Here is a 17,137-nt window from a genome sequence, read left to right as displayed (position 1 = left end):
TGTAATTTTTCCATTGTTGGTTACTGGGTTTTGTTATATTCCTTTAGTGATGGGTTAGATTCAGTCATGCAATTGAGTTACCTGGAATCAGTTTGATTTTAAGATTAGAAAAAGTTTTTTTTTAAGTTTTGAGAGAGCATGTGCACAAGTGGGTAGAGGGGCAGAAAGAAAGAAGAGAGAGAATCCCAAGTAGGCTCCACACTCAGCACAGAGCCCAAGGTGGGGCTCAATCCCATGATCCTTGGATCATGACCTGAGACAATCAAGAGTCAGGCACTCAATGGACTGAGTCACCCAGGCACCCCACAGGACAAATGTATCTGACCCAAGGACTTATATGCAGAATATTTAAAGAATCCCTACAAATCAGTAACAAAGACAACCCAATGAAAAAATGAGCAAAACACTTGAGGACATTTCACAAAATATGTATAGGTCAAAAGGCATATGAAAAGTAATGGTCAACTCATTGGTCATCACTGAACTGCAAATTAAAGACACAAGGTACCACTTATACACCCACCAAAATTGCTGAAACTGGAGACTGACAACCAAATATTGAAGACTCAGAACAACTGGGTCTCTCATAGGTAGGGGTATAAAATAGTACAACCACTTTTGAGAACTGTCAGTTTCTAATAACGTTAAACATACAATTATTCTCTATGACCTAATAACCCAAGGTATATACCCAAGAATGAAAGAATATGTCTACAAAAGGATTTTCATGTTTAGTTTTATTTATAGAAGCCCCCAAATTGGAAACAATCCAAATGTCCACAAGAGAATGAATAAACAAGTTTGTACAATATACTACTACTCATTAAGAAAATGGAACAGATTACTGGTATATGCAACATACATGAATTTCAAAATCTTATGTTGAGAGAGAGAAGGCAGACACAAGAAAGTACTATGTACTATTTGATTCCATTTATATGAAGTTCAAGAACAGGTATAAGCAATATATGGTGATGGGAAGTACAGTGATTGCTTCTGGGGTAGGAAGGGAGCCCCTGACTCAAAAAGGGCACAGGGGGACTTTCTGTGGAGATGGAAAGAAGCTGGAAATAATCCCAATTTGGGCAATGGTAACATGACTGTATACACTTGTCAGGACTCAAAACCCACTGCCTATATAAGATCTGTTTTTTGTTTTGTTTTTTAAAACTACATTTGTCAGTTTAAAAACAAAAACACGGAGAAGAAATGTATTGATAATGATCTCTCAAGCTAAGTGATGAGAACACAGGGATGCTCTTTAATCTGTAAACATATGCTACATATGCCTAATTCTGTGCATGAACAGCACAATTTTCTTCACAACTGGAGAAAAAGGTGGCCACCTAAAAGCTTTTTATCTAGGAGTACTCAGATATTTTGACACAGCATATAGTTTTTTTTAAGGCATTGAAAAAGTCATTGATAGAGTTAAATGTGACCCATAAATAAATTCTGTGTAAGTAATCCATCTAATAAAACTGAGTTCTCTTACAATGAAGACTGTGTTTACTTTTAAGTAAATAATCTTTAGGCTAATACTTATAATTCTAGGTACTTTTTTTTTTTTTGATATTTTGATGAAGGGAATTATTTAAACTGTATTTGCCTCAGTTTGCTCTATGAACTCCAGTTTTACTGACTGGAAATATTTTGGGTAATGACTACTGTGGAGACTTTGTAACTCCATTTTAGGTACAATGGAGACTAAATGTCAAAAAACCACCAAGAAAATGAATTATGAGATATTTAATCAATTAAGCTTTACACAAGCTTTTCCCAAGATGACTGTCTTTAAACAATCTATTTGCCTTAAATATTTGAAGACTTTTTAAGAAATCATGAATAATACTTTCTTTAAAATACTAAGACTATCTCATGAGTTTTTAAGTCAATTTCATCTATATAAAACATTTGAGTTTTGTGTCAGAGATAGAATTAAAAATATTGCTTTCTGGATAACTAATAACAATATAGACTTAGCACTACATTCAATTTCTAGAATGTATAATTCTTAACTCAATTAAATTGAGCCTTATGGGGCTTTGCTTGAGATTTTTGTGAAGTTTGCAGCATATCTAACATTTAAAATTCATTTTTGCAACATTACTAGTGAATAGACATGAACTGTTCTTCCAAGCCTGTTTCCCCAAAATGAGTATTTCTGCATTTTTGCTACTGCCCAGGTAAACACTGGTGTTTGGCTTAGATTCACATGGGAGTGGTGTTGGGGCCCAGCAGGCCAAAAAACCTCCCACAGAGCGACCTTTGATGGCCAAGCCTCCGGGACACAGGAGAATCTACATAAGTGACCATGGATGCTATGCCTCTGGGGCGCAGGAGAAAAAATCTGGGATTTTTCTCATTGCTTTGCAAAAGCAATGGAGGCATATACCTTTAAGTTTTGAATCAACATGGGCCAGTTAGTGGCACCTGCTTTCCCTTACTTTATTTCTGTTCCCAGCTCATTGCCTGCTGTTGGGGCAAACAGAATCCTCTAAAATTAACCCCTTGAATGATAAGTGTCTTGCCCAGACATAACTGCTAAAGGACCTTGAAGAAAAGAAGATTGTTTGAGAGACAGACTCCCTCATTCCTGCTTTTTTACTTCTGTTCTCACGGCTGTTCTTTCTTTTGTGATAAAAAATGATCCTTCCCAGGGCATGTTTTTACTCTCTCAAGGACCATAAGCTTTGTAATCATTAAAAAGAAAAAAAAAAATGTGTAAACCCCTATGGCATAAAAGACACTGACTTTCTTAGTAAAGTGTGGCTTTACCACCATTCACGTTGTCTGTCTTCTTTCTTTCCTATAGATAGTTCGCTGACACCAACCACCTACTCGGGACCGTTCGACTGGGGGTACGTGGGCTGGTCCCCCGTCCTCCGGAGAGTGGAAAGTAAAAAAAAAAAAAAACCAAAAAACAAAAACCATTTAGCACACATTTCACTCTTATTTTTTCTATAAAAATATAACTCTTTATTAAATAACATGCACAAATATCAACTAGTCATTTATTAAACAGATATGATTTAGAACAAGATTTAAAGAAATACAAATCCTTAGGTACAATTTAGTATCTTGTTCATGATATTGAAGTTAAAAAAAATCACTGATTAAACTAACCATCCTTTATTTCTCTTTCAGAATCCTAAATCTTTTTAGGTATATACCCCAGGTTTTACTAGCATTTCAGAGCTTCAGAAAATCTTTAATATCAAAGCTCTTAACTACTTAGGTATAAATTCCCACCAAGAAGACATTCACTTTTCTTTTAAGCTATCCGATTAGCTTTGAGTCACTTTACAAAGGCAATCTGCAGAAGCAGAATCATGACAGAGAGGCCCCAGCAACTTGAGGTACCATTGAAGAGGGTGAGAACGGGAGTTAGTACTTTAAAAAGCTGGGACAACTTAAAATTTGCCAGATTCCTGCTTTCTTGCTTTTTCTCTTCTGCAGCTTGTTCTGTTTGGGCAATCAGTGCTTTTTCTCCTCCTTTTCCAGTTGGACCCTCAGAACAAAATACTGTATACATTTATCCCTCTCATATTTTCTATGACTTCAATGCTCAATAATCTTGATTTTTTATTTTTAGCCAAAAGTATAAACAAAATTTGCATTAAGTTTTTCATGTTAAAAAGTATTGCTTTTATAAATTAGCTTTCAATATTCCCAGCCTTAATAAACTTAACCTCAACAAAACCAGCGCTTCAAAATCTACCCTGCCTTTCTTGGCCCCATTTATCCAATAAAAAAAGGCCCAAATCTCTCATCTAAATTTCTAAAGAACACTACATCCAACTTTTATAATAAAGTCCTTGCACTGTGTACTTTTTGCACGTGCTGCTTTATTGCGCATGCCAGGTACAGTATGAATTAAAATATAAATTGACGTAAAAATTCAAAAATCCCTAAGCTTAATATATACCTTTGCACTCTGAAACTTCAATTCTTACATTCTCTCCTGTTAGCTGAGATTTCCAATTTGCATGCTGAGCTTAAGTCACTTTATTCCTCATATATTCTTTTTTTCTCTATCAGAATAAAAAACATCCAATATTATTTTATAATTCAAGAAAGTACTGTGGAAAGATCTGTAAATTTTATCTCACATACTTAGGTTCACTTTTACATATAACCTAATTTTCCTTTCAAAAATGTTTAAGAAGTTTAGCAGATTTCAGATCTGAAATATTCCTGAATATTTAATCTACCTCATTGTATAGGAGAAACTGGACTTTTTCTAAGTATATTGCTAATTATTTTATTAAAAACAGCATACGAAATCTTTTGATTATAAAATTCTGAAAATTACATGTTTTGCATCTTGATACAAGGAAAAAATACAACATATTAATTAATTTTTCATAAACATTGCAGAGATTGATCAGAATATGCCTGTTTCTTGTACGTATTTTGACTACCAAGTATCTCTTCTTTGATTTGAGTACTCTGTTTTTATTTTAAAAGTGCAAAGGCTATTAAGCTTAAAACATTATATTTAAGCAATGTAAAAAAGTTTTACAATGATTTAACATGACCAATAAAATTTATTAAACATATTTACATATATTCACAGAATCTTTCATACTTGAGTATTAAAATAGACATTTACAATTTCAGAATTTTCACTCAAAGGCATTTTGGGAGAGGGGAATAGGTTCTACTGTGAGATGAAAAGAGAGCTGTTTCTTTGTATGACTAATTCTAAATAATATGTTCAACATAGTCAGTCATAGGTACTATCCCAGGAGACTGGCATGAAAACACCTTACACTACTTTAGGCATCGCTTATGGAGAGAGTTAAATTATAGGAAGCATGCAGTACAACTAAGTCACAACCTTTACAGTTATGGTGATGAAAACAAGCTAACTCAAACACATGCATGCCTTATTTAAAAGTTTTGTTATGTGAACACACTACTACTACACTCCATACAAACTACAACTTTGGTCCAACAGAACATCAGACAAAACAGTTTTACAATTATTTCTTTGTACATGTTTTGACTACCAATCCCTTTGTATACATTTTGACCATTAATTACAAGATTTACATTTGCACAATATGTATAAAATAAGTTATTAAAAAGGAAGACAATATTAAAACTTTTGAAAAGAAAGCTGTACAATTAATTTACAGATATAATAAACTGAAGAAATTTTGTGCCAAGTTTTCTTCCACATTAGAAACTATTTGGTAGGAACTGAATCTTTTAGTTTATGAATACATTTTAATAAAACTTGAAAGAGATTTGAATACTAGTGGTTACCTTGTTACTTAGTAGTGCTAACAACTTCCAGTGCTGTTAGCAGTCTCAACTTTTTTAAAGTGTCTCCCACAGTTGGTCAACATGCTCTAATGCAATAGTTACCTCTCACCAATATAAATAATAGATTTCAGATAGAAACTGTTTGGATCTGGGATCCAAAATAATTCTTTTCATTGTTTATAAAATGACAGTGTTTACTACATAACCAACTTTAGTCAAACTTTATTAAACAACTGTAAAGGCAGAATATCAGTATTTTTCTCAAAAGGCAGTGTTCCAGTTTAGTACTCTTGAGCTGGATCAGTTTAAGACAACACCACCAGAAGTAACGGTTGCTATATAGGAGTCAACTCAAAATCGTCATTAACATCAACGAGGGGAACATAGAACTCCTGGATCTCATAAATGCTGATAGATTTATAGGTGGCAGGATCAAGTTCCTGGAGTTTGAGCTGCCATTCTAATCTTTGGACGGCATTTAAAGCTGCAGCTTCGTGTTGTTGCCTCATTAAAAGACAGGTCTATGGAAAAGAAGAGAAGAGTTAATAGATTATTCTGTAAGTTTGCTTTAAAAATTAGTATCATCCATAGATTCTTGAGGGACTAAGTTTTTTAATTACACATCCATTTCTGCTTTACCTGGCCTATATATGCTATTTCTGAGTCTGCAACTTCACAACTATCTTATCTCACAGACTTTAACTTGAAACTGCTTTTTCAAATAGTGAGATTTCAAATTATCAAATCAAGTAATTTTCTTTATCAATTACTTTGCAGAACGTACTCTTTCTCTTACTGCTCTCCCATTCTTTCACATGTTAGAACTAAAACCAGACTTGTAATTTGGATAGTAAGCATGAAGATGCCCATTAGAAACTGCTTCTGTGACAGTTTCATCTTTTACTACACTGCTCCTGAAAAATGGATTTGTGGTCTTCATTTTCCTTTAGCTTCTAACTGTAGTCAGCGTGAGGATGCCTCATTGCTATCTCCTTTCCTAGTCACTCCTAACAGAGCTGGAGTTTCTGCTTAAGGGGGAAGCATCCATTTAAACTGAATTTCTAAAACATACATACCTTTAACTTGTCAAATTTATCATCCACATCTTGTAACCAAGACATGAACTGTCTTGCATTAAAGCGATCCCTCACAGAAGTTTTACTGTCATCAGACTGAAAAAGAATGTAAGTAGTTAATATTATCCAACAACCATTTAAAAACCTACATGCCATCCCATTGTGTGTAACATAATGACGGAAGAAATGACAGAAGCAGATCTGAAAAAGAAAAATAATATAATTTGGATATTTAAAAAATTTGATAAAGCATTTAGCTCCATATTGAATAGACAGATTATCAGAATTCCCAAGATACTGGGTTTAGTTATTAAATAGAATCCTATTACATTGTGAGTCAAAGATGATTCTCAAAAAGGCATGTCATATTAAATACTACACCCATGACATTCCTATTAAAGTATAATTAATTTCATATCTCCTTTTAATGTTCATGTTTACCATATATAGGGAGAAAGAGTGTTAAGGTGGGAGACAGGACTTTGAGACCAACATTTATTCCAGGACCAAGATTTTGGAGTGATCATCAAGATTTTCTGGATCAACTCTTAAGAGTATCAGTTTTGGAATTAAGATAGGTTGTATTCAAATGTCAGCTTTGTGTGGCCTTGAACTAATTACATACTCTCAATTTTCTATTCTGTAAAATTGAAGGAGTACCTCTTTTTTAATATTTTAAGAAATGTTTACTTTTGAGTGTGTGTGCACAAGTGGGGGAGAGGCAGAGAGAGAGGTAAAGAGAGAATCCCCATAGGCTCTGTGCTAACAGCAGACATGGGGTGTGATCCCACGAACCGTGAGATGATGACTCGAGCTGAAACCAAGAGTCAGATGCTTAACTGAATGAACTACACTCAGGCACCTCAGAATGAGTACCTCTTTTAATCTTGTTTTGACGAGATTAAGAGTCTCTGAAGTCTTCACCTAAAGGCAGCATTCACTCTACTAAACATCTGCTGTAATTACTACTATTGCTATTATACCAGTGCCATCCAGGCATCAAATAGATGCTCACATTTTCAGCTGTTATCTGTTATTCCTTTCCCCTAGATCCTTCATAAGATTTTTGTGTATTTAAAATTTTATTGTTCAATCTTTTAATTTTTTATAAGGTTTTAAGTAATCTCTCTACCCATCATGGGGCTTGAACTCACAATCCCAGGATCAAGAGTTGCATCTTCTACTGATTGAGTCAGCCAGGCCACCCCTATTATTGAATTTTATTAACATTACAGACTGACTTTGAAAAGAAGAGGTAAAATGAGAAAGTAGGCTAATGTATGATCCAAGCCCCTAGCCAGGAAAGGTAGAATTGTTTATTTCCCTTTTCCTTTGCTTTTTGGAGGTTATTCTGATAGGAGCCTGCTATCCAGCTGACAGATCTTCTACTCTTAAGGCAGCTGTAAAAGGACAGATAAGAGTTCCATAATTTTCCTCAAGAGAATGATTATGTTCTTCTGTCCTTTAGCCTGATCCTCTTTTAGTCTTTGATTTTGGGATCATTCTAAGTGTTTACTAGGGAAATTCATTTATTTTTGAAGTTCTCTTTATAAGCTATCTGGGGTATAGATTCCTCAACTCTGCTGTATTTTACTATCAATATGTTCTCATTTATCTTTTTTTAAGTTTATTTCTTTATTTTGGGAGAGTGTGTGCGTGCATAACTCGAGGAGAGGCAGAGAAGAAGACAGAAAAACCCAAGTAGGCTCTGCACTGTCAGCTGAGAGCCCTTACATGGGGCTCAATTCCATGAACCTCGAGATCAGGACCTAAGCTGAAATCAACAGTTGAATGCTTAACTGACTGAGCCACCCTGGTGTCCCTCTCTGTGTCTTTTTATCAGAAATGTCATGGTGTTTTGTTCCAGTGGCCTTCCATCTCGATTTCCAGTTTTGCTATGGATTGGTTTTTATTTTGACATGTCTTTTGTCATTTCAATGAGTTTTGGGACAAAAAAAATTAAGTTATGTTTACCCAACCATTCTGAACTAGAAATCTTCAAGAGACTTTCTTGTAGCTTGATTTACATTGTCCTAAAATTGGGGCACCTGGGTGACTCAGTCAGTTAAGCATCTGGCTTCGGCTCAGGTCATGATCTCATAGCTCCTGAGTTCAAGCTCCACATGGGGCTCTGAGCTGACAGTTCGGAGCCTGGAGCCTGCTTCAGATTTGGCCTCTGTTTCTCTGGCCCTCCCCTGCTCATGCTCGGTCTGTCTGTCTCCAAACCCAGAAAACCTTAGTTCCAGATAGTTTAACTGGTAAATTCTATAAAGCCTTTAAGGAACAAATACTATTAATTCTATATACTCACTTTCTAAAGTTAGCACAGGAAGAAACATAGTCATTTTATGAGGCCAATGTCTTTCTGACACCAAAATCAAAGATATTACAAGGAAAGCAAATTACAGATCAATATTCCCAAGGAACACACTAAAAATCTTCATGAAAATATTAAATCAAATCCAACAATATGTAAAAAGGATAATACTTCATAACAAAATAGTCCTTATTTCAGTATTATATCATGGTTTGAAATTTGAAAAATCTATTAGTAAAATTCATTGTATTAGAATAAATAAGAAAAATGCACGTGATTATCTCAATAGATGCAAAATTCAACCCACAGGTGGGGACAAACATCTGTGGAACATTAGCTGAATTGCTGATGGGCTCTGTGCTGACAGCTAGCTCAGAGCCTGGAACCTGCTTCAGATTTTGTGTTTCTCTCTCTTTCTGACCCTCCCCTGCTCGTGCTGTCTCTTTCTGTCTCTCAATGAATGAATAAATAAATAAATAAATAAATAAAGTAAATAAAAATAAAATTAATTCAATTACTCTGTAATCGCATGCAACTTTAAAAGACCTCAAGATATTAGATGGTCTAGAGTCCAGCCTCTAGTAACACAATTAAACTGTTAATTTCAGTTATTAAAAATCACTCATTCAGTCGCTCTGGAAAACAGTGTGGGGGTTCCTCAAAAAACTATCCATAGAACTCCCCTATGACCCAGTAACAGCACTGCTAGGGATTTATCCAAGTGATACAGAAGTGCTGATGCATAGGAGCACATGTACCCCAATGTTCATAGCAGCACTGTCAACAATAGCCAAAACATGGAAAGAGCCTAAATGTCCATCACCTGATGAATGGATCAAGAGGATGTGGTATATATATATACAATGGAGTATTACATGGCAATGAGAAAGAATGAAATATGGTCATTTGTAGGAAAGTGGATGGACCTTGAGGGTGTCATGCTAAGCGAAATAAGTCAGGCAGAGAAGGACAGATACCATATGTCTAGCACTCATAGATCTAGCGGGAGAACAGGAGAAACCTAATGGAGGACCAGGGGGAGGGGAAGAGGGAAAGAGAGCTGGGGAGAGAGAGGGATGCAAAACTTGAGAGACTATTGAATACTGAAAATGAACTGAGGGTTGAAGGGGGATGGGGACGGGGGAAAAGAGGTGGTGGTGATGGAGGAGGGCACTTGTGGGGAAGAGCACTGGGTGTTGTATGGAAACCAATTTGACAATAAACTAAAAAAATAAAAAAAATCACTCATTTTTCTATTTAAATTCTTTAAAGCTGTATTATGGGGGCGCCTGGGTGGCTCAGTCCGTTAAGCCTCCGGCTTCGGCCTAGGTCAGATCTCACATTCGTGGGTTTGAGCCCCGCATCGGGCTCTGTGCTGGCAGCTAGCTCAGAGCCTGGAGCCTGCTTCAGATTCTGTGTCTCCTTCTCTCTCTGCCCCTCCCTCTCTCATGCTCTGGCTCTCTCTGTATCAAAAATAAATAAAACATTAAAAAAAAAATTAAAAAAATAAAAAATAAATAAAATAAAGCTGTATTATGTACAGTCACTCAGTGGCCTTTCCAGTTTTTATTTTCTCAGAGTTAAATAGTTCTTTCTTAAGATCCAATTATTTTTAATAGCTTTTTCAAATATCTCTGAATACTTTCATTTGGATAAAAACGGTTGATGACTTAAGAAAGTCTGAAATCTACTGATCTAGTTTAATCTTTTTTTTTAACAGATGAGAAAGATAAAGCCACCTTACCTGAGCATCCAGCGGCACACTGTATACTTCTGCGTCCAGTAAAACGGTGCACGCGCTAAATGGCAGTGTTTGATTTGCCAATGTTCTTGCAGCTCTGTAATGAACTCGTAGAACTTCCTGTTCATTGGATACAATGAGTTTTTCCTAGTTGAACCAAGAATGAAAAAAAAAAAAAACCACATACAATTCTTCAATCACTTGTTTTTCAAGTAAAATCATTTAAAATGTACTAAAGAGCTTGAATCTCAGAGTAGTTTTTTATTTACAGAATGCTTGAGAGATCTGAGAATTCCAAGTGTTCTAAAAGTAATAAGTAAATGCTCTTTCCCAAAGTGCCAGTCTCTTTTTTAAAAATTATCTTTTAAAATGTACAATGGTGACTTTTTGTATGTTCACCAAGCTGTTCAACCATTACCACTAATTCAGAACATTTTCATCACCCCAAAGAGAAACTCCATACCCACCACTAGTCATGGCCCCTTCCTCCTCTTCCTCTGGCAACCACTACTCTACTTTTATTATTGTGGATTTACCTACTCTGGACATTTCTTACAAATGGATCCATATAATATGTGGTACTTTATGACTGGCTTTCATGTCACGTTTTCAAGGTTCTGTGCTGCAGCATCTATCAGTATTTCATCCCTTCTTATGGCCAAATAATATTCCATTGTACAAACATACCACACTTTATTTACTGTTCATCAGTTGATGGTCTTTTGGGTTGTTACTACCTTTGTGCTATCATGAATAATGCTGCCATTAACATTCATGATTCAAGTTTTTGTTTGGACGTATATTTTCTGTTTCTGTAGGTAATTATAAGTGGAGCTACTAGGTCATATGGAAGTTCTATGCTTACCCTGGACAGAAACTGTCAAATTGTTCTTAACAGCAGTTGTATCATTTTACATTTCCACCAACAATGTATGAGGGTTCCGATTTTTTCACATCCTTGGCAACACTTGTTATTATCTTTTAATTATAGCCTCTCTAATGGGTGTGAAGTAGTGTGCCATTATGGTAGCAGCTTAATGAATATTTTCAGAAACAAACACTGTACTTTGATGCTAATTTTAAACCTCTAGCAATGACAGTACAATCCTGCTTTAAAATGTGTTAAGTGGGGTGCAAAACCTCCAATTATGTAATATGCAGAGTCACCCTATCATAAAGTTAATGAATAACGTAGGTGATCTTCTGCATTTAGCAGACTGGGAATTCCTAGGGTGTAGCTACGGATCCCAACCCATCATGATACTGGTTATAGACTTGTGCCATCTGGTGGTAATGGTCTTCTTTGGCTTACACATCAATGGGGACAATTCTGGGACCTGTGGATGGCCGGAACTTCAAGCACAGAGGTAATGAGTCAGGACTCCTCCAGTTATATCTATCATTTTGTTCGTTCTGTCTGGCAGGCCGGGCTGAGAGAATATTAAGGGTGAGGCTGGTCTTGTTCCCACCATGTTCCCCATTCTCCCTCAACTTGGTAATGATAAGAACTTTATCCTTCCCCTACTGGAGCATGCAGGCCTCATTATATCCAAATACGTATTGCTGTAGAGTTTTACTGTATTAATAATTTAGTGAAAAGACAAAGAAACACACACCTTTTAAATCTCTTTTAAATTCTGATGTGACAAATGATACTCAAAAAAGAGGTAAGTCTAACACTTAGGATGCATTAATTTGAGTACAAGTTTAAGGTGGGACTTTGAGTGATAAAATATCTCCCCTAGAATGATCAGATATTAAGAAAACATAGCTAGAAGAAAAGCTTTCCTAAAAAACTGGTTGCAGTTATATAGAGATTAAGACCAATAACCAAAAATCCCTTAATACTATATGAGAAATATATTATTTTTAATGTTTATTTATTTTGAGAGAGAGAGAGAGAATGAGTGGGGGGGAGGGTACAAAGGATCTGAAGTGGGCTCTGTGCTGATAGCAGAGGGCCCAATGTAGGGCTCAAACTCACAAACCATGAGATCATGACCTGAGCCAAAGTCAGACGTTTAACTGACTTCCATGCCACCAGGTGCCGCATGAAATGTATTATTTGAAGTCAGACCCCTTCCCCTAAAATACTTAACAGAGATATGCTATGTGAATGATAGCCTAAACATTCCACTGTAGGTCATTGTTCTTTTATTTTTTATTTTTTTGTTTTTTTAAAATATTTTATTGTCAAGTTGTTTTCCATACAACACCCAGTGCTCTTCCCCATAAGTGCCCTCCACCATCACCACCACCTCTTTTCCCCCATCCCCCTTCCCCTTCAACTCTCAGTTCATTCTCAGCATTCAATAGTCTCTCAAGTTTTGTATCCCTCTCTCTCCCCAACTCTGTCCCTCCTCCGCACCCCCTGGTTCTCCATTAGGTCTCTCATGTTTTCCTGTTAGACCTATGAGTGCAAACATATAATTTCTGTCTTTCTCTGCCTGGCTTACTTCGCTCAGCATAGGTCATTGTTCTTAATGTTGTGTCTTTGAACTTCTGGAATACAGCTTCTCAAACAAGGTCTTTGGAGAATGTGTTGTGTATGTCCCAAAGTGCAGAGACCTGTAGGATGTGTTTCTTCCCACAGTACAGCATTCAAGTGTTACCATAATTTTTTGATGGGAGAAATGACCCTACGACAGAGGTTCCTGACCTGGAGTCCTAGCATTCTCAAGAAGCCTGTGGATAGACTGGGGAGAGGGTCATGTGTGAACTTGGATGGGAAAAATTGTACCTTTATTTTTATTAACTGCCAACTGGCGTATCTTTCAATTATGAACGTAGGCCACAAACCACAGTAATATCAGAAGTATTTGCAACTTTGCCATTCACAGAAATCACAAGGATTTTCAATTCATAATTGTTGCAGATATTGCCCCCAAATGGTATCACTGTTTGCTGTCATGCTGGTCAGGCATTTTAAGTTTCTTTCTAGTACTCTGTATTTCTAAATTGTTTGTTGGTCAATACATGAAAGGATGTGAGTCATTTTTACTATTTGTTAAGGTTTGGAAAACTGCACTGTTCAAATAAGAATTCTTAATTGTTTGTAAGGCAGTATGGCTTTTGTAACATGGATAGATGCACAGATGAAAATATGTTATCAAGTGGCTTCAAACATGCCTGAGGGTTGAAATAGTTATTGACATGTTAATGACCTAACTTACAGAGAACAAATTGCTCATTGACATAGGTCATGCACAATGTTGTAAGATCTGTATCAGTGCTTCTGTCATTTATTGTTCTCTTTGCAATGCTATAAGTTTATTAATTTAAAAACATAATTCTGAGAAAAAGTTTTGTATCTGCCAGATTTTTACAGTGGTCCCATGACACAAAAAGGTTTAAAAACCTAGGCCTGGGAAATGAATCCTGCATGAATCAAAGAAATTGCATACTTTTGTTTAGATGACTATGGATATACCTCTTCGAAGGATCATAGTTTCTGTCAAGTTCCAGAAGTCCTCGACCCTCCCAAAAGATTAAGAAGGCATTATAATTTTGTCAATCCAAGTGAAATTCATTACTTTCATAATTTCTCTAAATAGGCAGGTTTTTTTCATGTCAATCCATGCCCAGTCTACTAGAAACTAGAATATGAAAGGAGACCTAAAAGGAACACTAAGCACAGTATTCTGCACTAAACGAGCTTGGTACCAAGCAACAATTCCAAAACTTGGAATCCAACTGTCTAACTAGGAACTCACTGCTTTACTTCAACAAATGGTAACAAGAAATTATTACAGATTTTTATACATCACAAATACACTAAAAATGAACCATAAGATAGGGGCAGCTATCTTAAAACAGGTTTAAAAATTCTCCATCTATCTGCATAGGCACAAGATAACAAAATCCCTCATTTTCCAAAATGGTTCTAAAGAAAGAAAATCTCCTAAGAAAACTGGGTGTATGTGGGTATGTTTTGTGTATGTGTGTGTGTTTATGATATATATATATATATATATATATATATATATATCATATACACACACACACATACATATATATGATGTAGGTCATTATAATCTATTGTTAAAATTTTTTTTAAATGTTTATTTATTATTGAAACAAAGAGAAACAGAGCATGAATGGGGGAGGGACAGAGAGAAAGAGAGACATAGAATCTGAAGCAGGCTCCAGGGTCTGAGCTGTCATCACAGAGCCTGATGCAGGGCTTGAACCCACAAACCACGAGATCATGACCTGAGCCAAAGTTGGAGGCCTAAACAACTGAGCCACTCAGGCTCCCCAACTGTTAAAAATATATTTAACATAAATGTTATTTTTAGCATAAATGTAAATTTAAACATTTCTTACCCTTTCAATACTGTGTTGCAAACGTAGTTTCATTCTTACAACCTCCTGCTGCCGAAAAAGCTCTTTAAGTGGATCTGATAGTGAAGGTGGTGGTGTAATCTAATTTTTAAAAATATAGTTAAAAATATTAGGTTTTATTTACAACAATGGGCTATTGTTATAAAATTAAACTTCTTAGTATATCATTTAATGAAAACGTAAGTTTTGATGTTCTCTGAATTAGATAATACAATAACGATTATACATCTAGTTGTTACTTCCCAATCAATTTTAGTGGTCTGAAACACATCTGGTAAACTCAGATGTTTTCATTCTGAGGCAAGAGCAAATTTCAAAGAGCAAATTAGAAGGACTAAGGAAGCTTCTGACTACAGAGACACGTTTCAGAGCATCAGTAAGTGACAGCTCACATATTGCGGGGGGGCGGGGGGGAGGCAGTTAACAAAATCAGAAAAACCCCAAGCAAATAGTCATGAAGATTACAGCAGTCTGAGTCTCAGTACAGTAGTAAGTCTCTTTGTAGACATGATAAAAATCAAATGCTAAAGTGCTGAGCTTTACATTTACTGAACTAAGTCTTTTATAAAAAGATGGGATTATCTTCTAACAGATTTGCGGTTTTCAAACTTCTTTATTTGCATGCGATAACCCACTTTGTCCATGTACTCCAAAAATTTTATCGTTGGTTCATCTCCATCTGACTATTAAAGTGGACTGCTTTCTGGTAGAAGCTGGAGGTTAAGGAAGCCAACTCCATCCATGCATGTGCTCTACTGTTAAAACAAAGCGACATCTGTGATCCCTTTAATATTCTCTCTCTACCCCTTGGAGTATCTATATTCCTCCCTCTCCCCCTGACTAGCTTCTAACTACTGTCAGCATTTTGGGGTAAGGTAAGGTATCTCAGTAGATTTTGGCACCACATGATAACTTAGTTGATTCTTCTGACTCTTCAGGAGGTGGGACAGAGTCTATGTGCTTCCTGATGTGGTGCTAAAAGAATTATATAACACCATATACAGAAAGCTCTAGCCAAGGAATCAAACTTGGATCTCCCTGGGACTCATCAGTGAAAAATTTACAGGAATTAAGGGGGATCAAAAAAGATGTTAAAGCACATCATAAGGATTCAATCAGTTGAATCAACGTGGTGGAAATTTCTATAGGACAAATAACTTATTGGGATGGATTATTTTTCATGCCTCTAACTGCAAGAATACATTTGTTTGATTTCGATTTCTTAGAACCGTTTTAAAATTTAACAAGAGTAACAGTAAAGTTAAGTGCTATGGTTTTAAAGTTTTCCAAAATCATAAAGGCCTTTATATAGCCCAGAGGAAGAGCATCTACTTCTTTCAGCTTGGGGTGTCAGAAAAAGCTTTTTGGAGAGGGTTAATGCCTAAGGCTGCATTTTAAAGGAAGAGCCAGAATCAAGAGTTAAGAGAAATGAGTTGTGAAGAAAATAAGACGGGAAAGAAGAGGGGAGGGTAATTCCCAGAAGATGGGATAATGAAGTACATGAAACAAAGAGCAGGATGTCAGGAGACAACTACAAGTTGAATTCCTGAGAAATCAACTTTGAGGGAAGGAATGATGGGACATGAGGATGGAGATCAGCAGAGGCAAAGTAATTAAGGTTCTGTAAACCTTTCTTTTTTTTAACCAGCTATTCTTAAAGTGTGTTCCACAGAACTCTTGAGCCCATACAGATGACTTGCAAGAAATGGTTTAAGAACAAGGAGGTTGGAAAAACATTGTGCACATGTACTCAGGTGTCTCACAATTAAATTAAATTTAATGGTTCTGAGAATTTCTGGAATGAAGAAACCGATTTATTTTTAGAATAATGGTGTTTCATTTCCCAAACTTATTTGACCATGAGCTCTCCCAACCCTGCCCCATCCCCATGTATTATTTAATTAACATGCTGTGGAACAGATAATATGTATAACACAGTGTCAACTTTGTATGTAGTGGGCAATCAATGAAAGATCTTACAGCTCACTGCTGTGTCTGCAGAACAGATATTAGGAGGACATGACTGCAGGCAAGATATTAAGGACGAAAATCACTGTGACACTGGTGTGAGAATGAGGGAGTGGAAGGGATGGGGTCTAAAAATACAGTGATTAAGGATTAAAGAGAGGGAGCAGCTAACGATGACTTGTAGGTCCTCCAGCATGAGGGCTGGATGGCTGGTTAAGAGATACCTCAGGAGGAGAAAAGAGGAAAGAGAAATAGGGTTTTGGATAAATTCAGTGCTGACATGTTAAGTTGTGGAACTCATGGACATCCAACTGGAGCTAGCCAGTTAGCAAAAAAGAAGCCGAGGAGAGAGATTTGGGCAGAATACTTAAATTTGGAAATTTCCACCATCTACTGATGTACAGAGAAATGGTAAAA

General features: G+C 36.2%; 1 protein-coding gene across 2 annotated transcripts in view; it reads right to left on the bottom strand.

Annotated features, from left to right (window-relative positions):
- Positions 1-3,828: 3,828 nt before the first annotated feature.
- Positions 3,829-17,137, bottom strand: part of ANKRD12 (ankyrin repeat domain 12) — a 123,296-nt gene continuing 109,987 nt past the window's right edge. For both annotated transcript variants that reach the window (XM_029922608.1, XM_029922609.1), the window contains 4 exons: positions 14,735-14,833; positions 10,412-10,555; positions 6,351-6,446; positions 3,829-5,795 (listed from right to left, as the gene is read on the bottom strand). In XM_029922608.1, coding sequence (XP_029778468.1) covers positions 5,610-5,795; positions 6,351-6,446; positions 10,412-10,555; positions 14,735-14,833 — 525 coding nt within the window. In that variant the 3' untranslated portion in view covers positions 3,829-5,609. The remainder of the gene's footprint in view (positions 5,796-6,350; positions 6,447-10,411; positions 10,556-14,734; positions 14,834-17,137) is intronic.

This window comes from Suricata suricatta, chromosome 14 (assembly GCF_006229205.1).
Source record: "Suricata suricatta isolate VVHF042 chromosome 14, meerkat_22Aug2017_6uvM2_HiC, whole genome shotgun sequence".
Lineage (NCBI taxonomy): Eukaryota > Metazoa > Chordata > Mammalia > Carnivora > Herpestidae > Suricata > Suricata suricatta.
The sequence above is the reverse complement of the archived record's forward strand: the minus strand, read 5'-3'. Positions and strand labels throughout refer to the sequence as shown.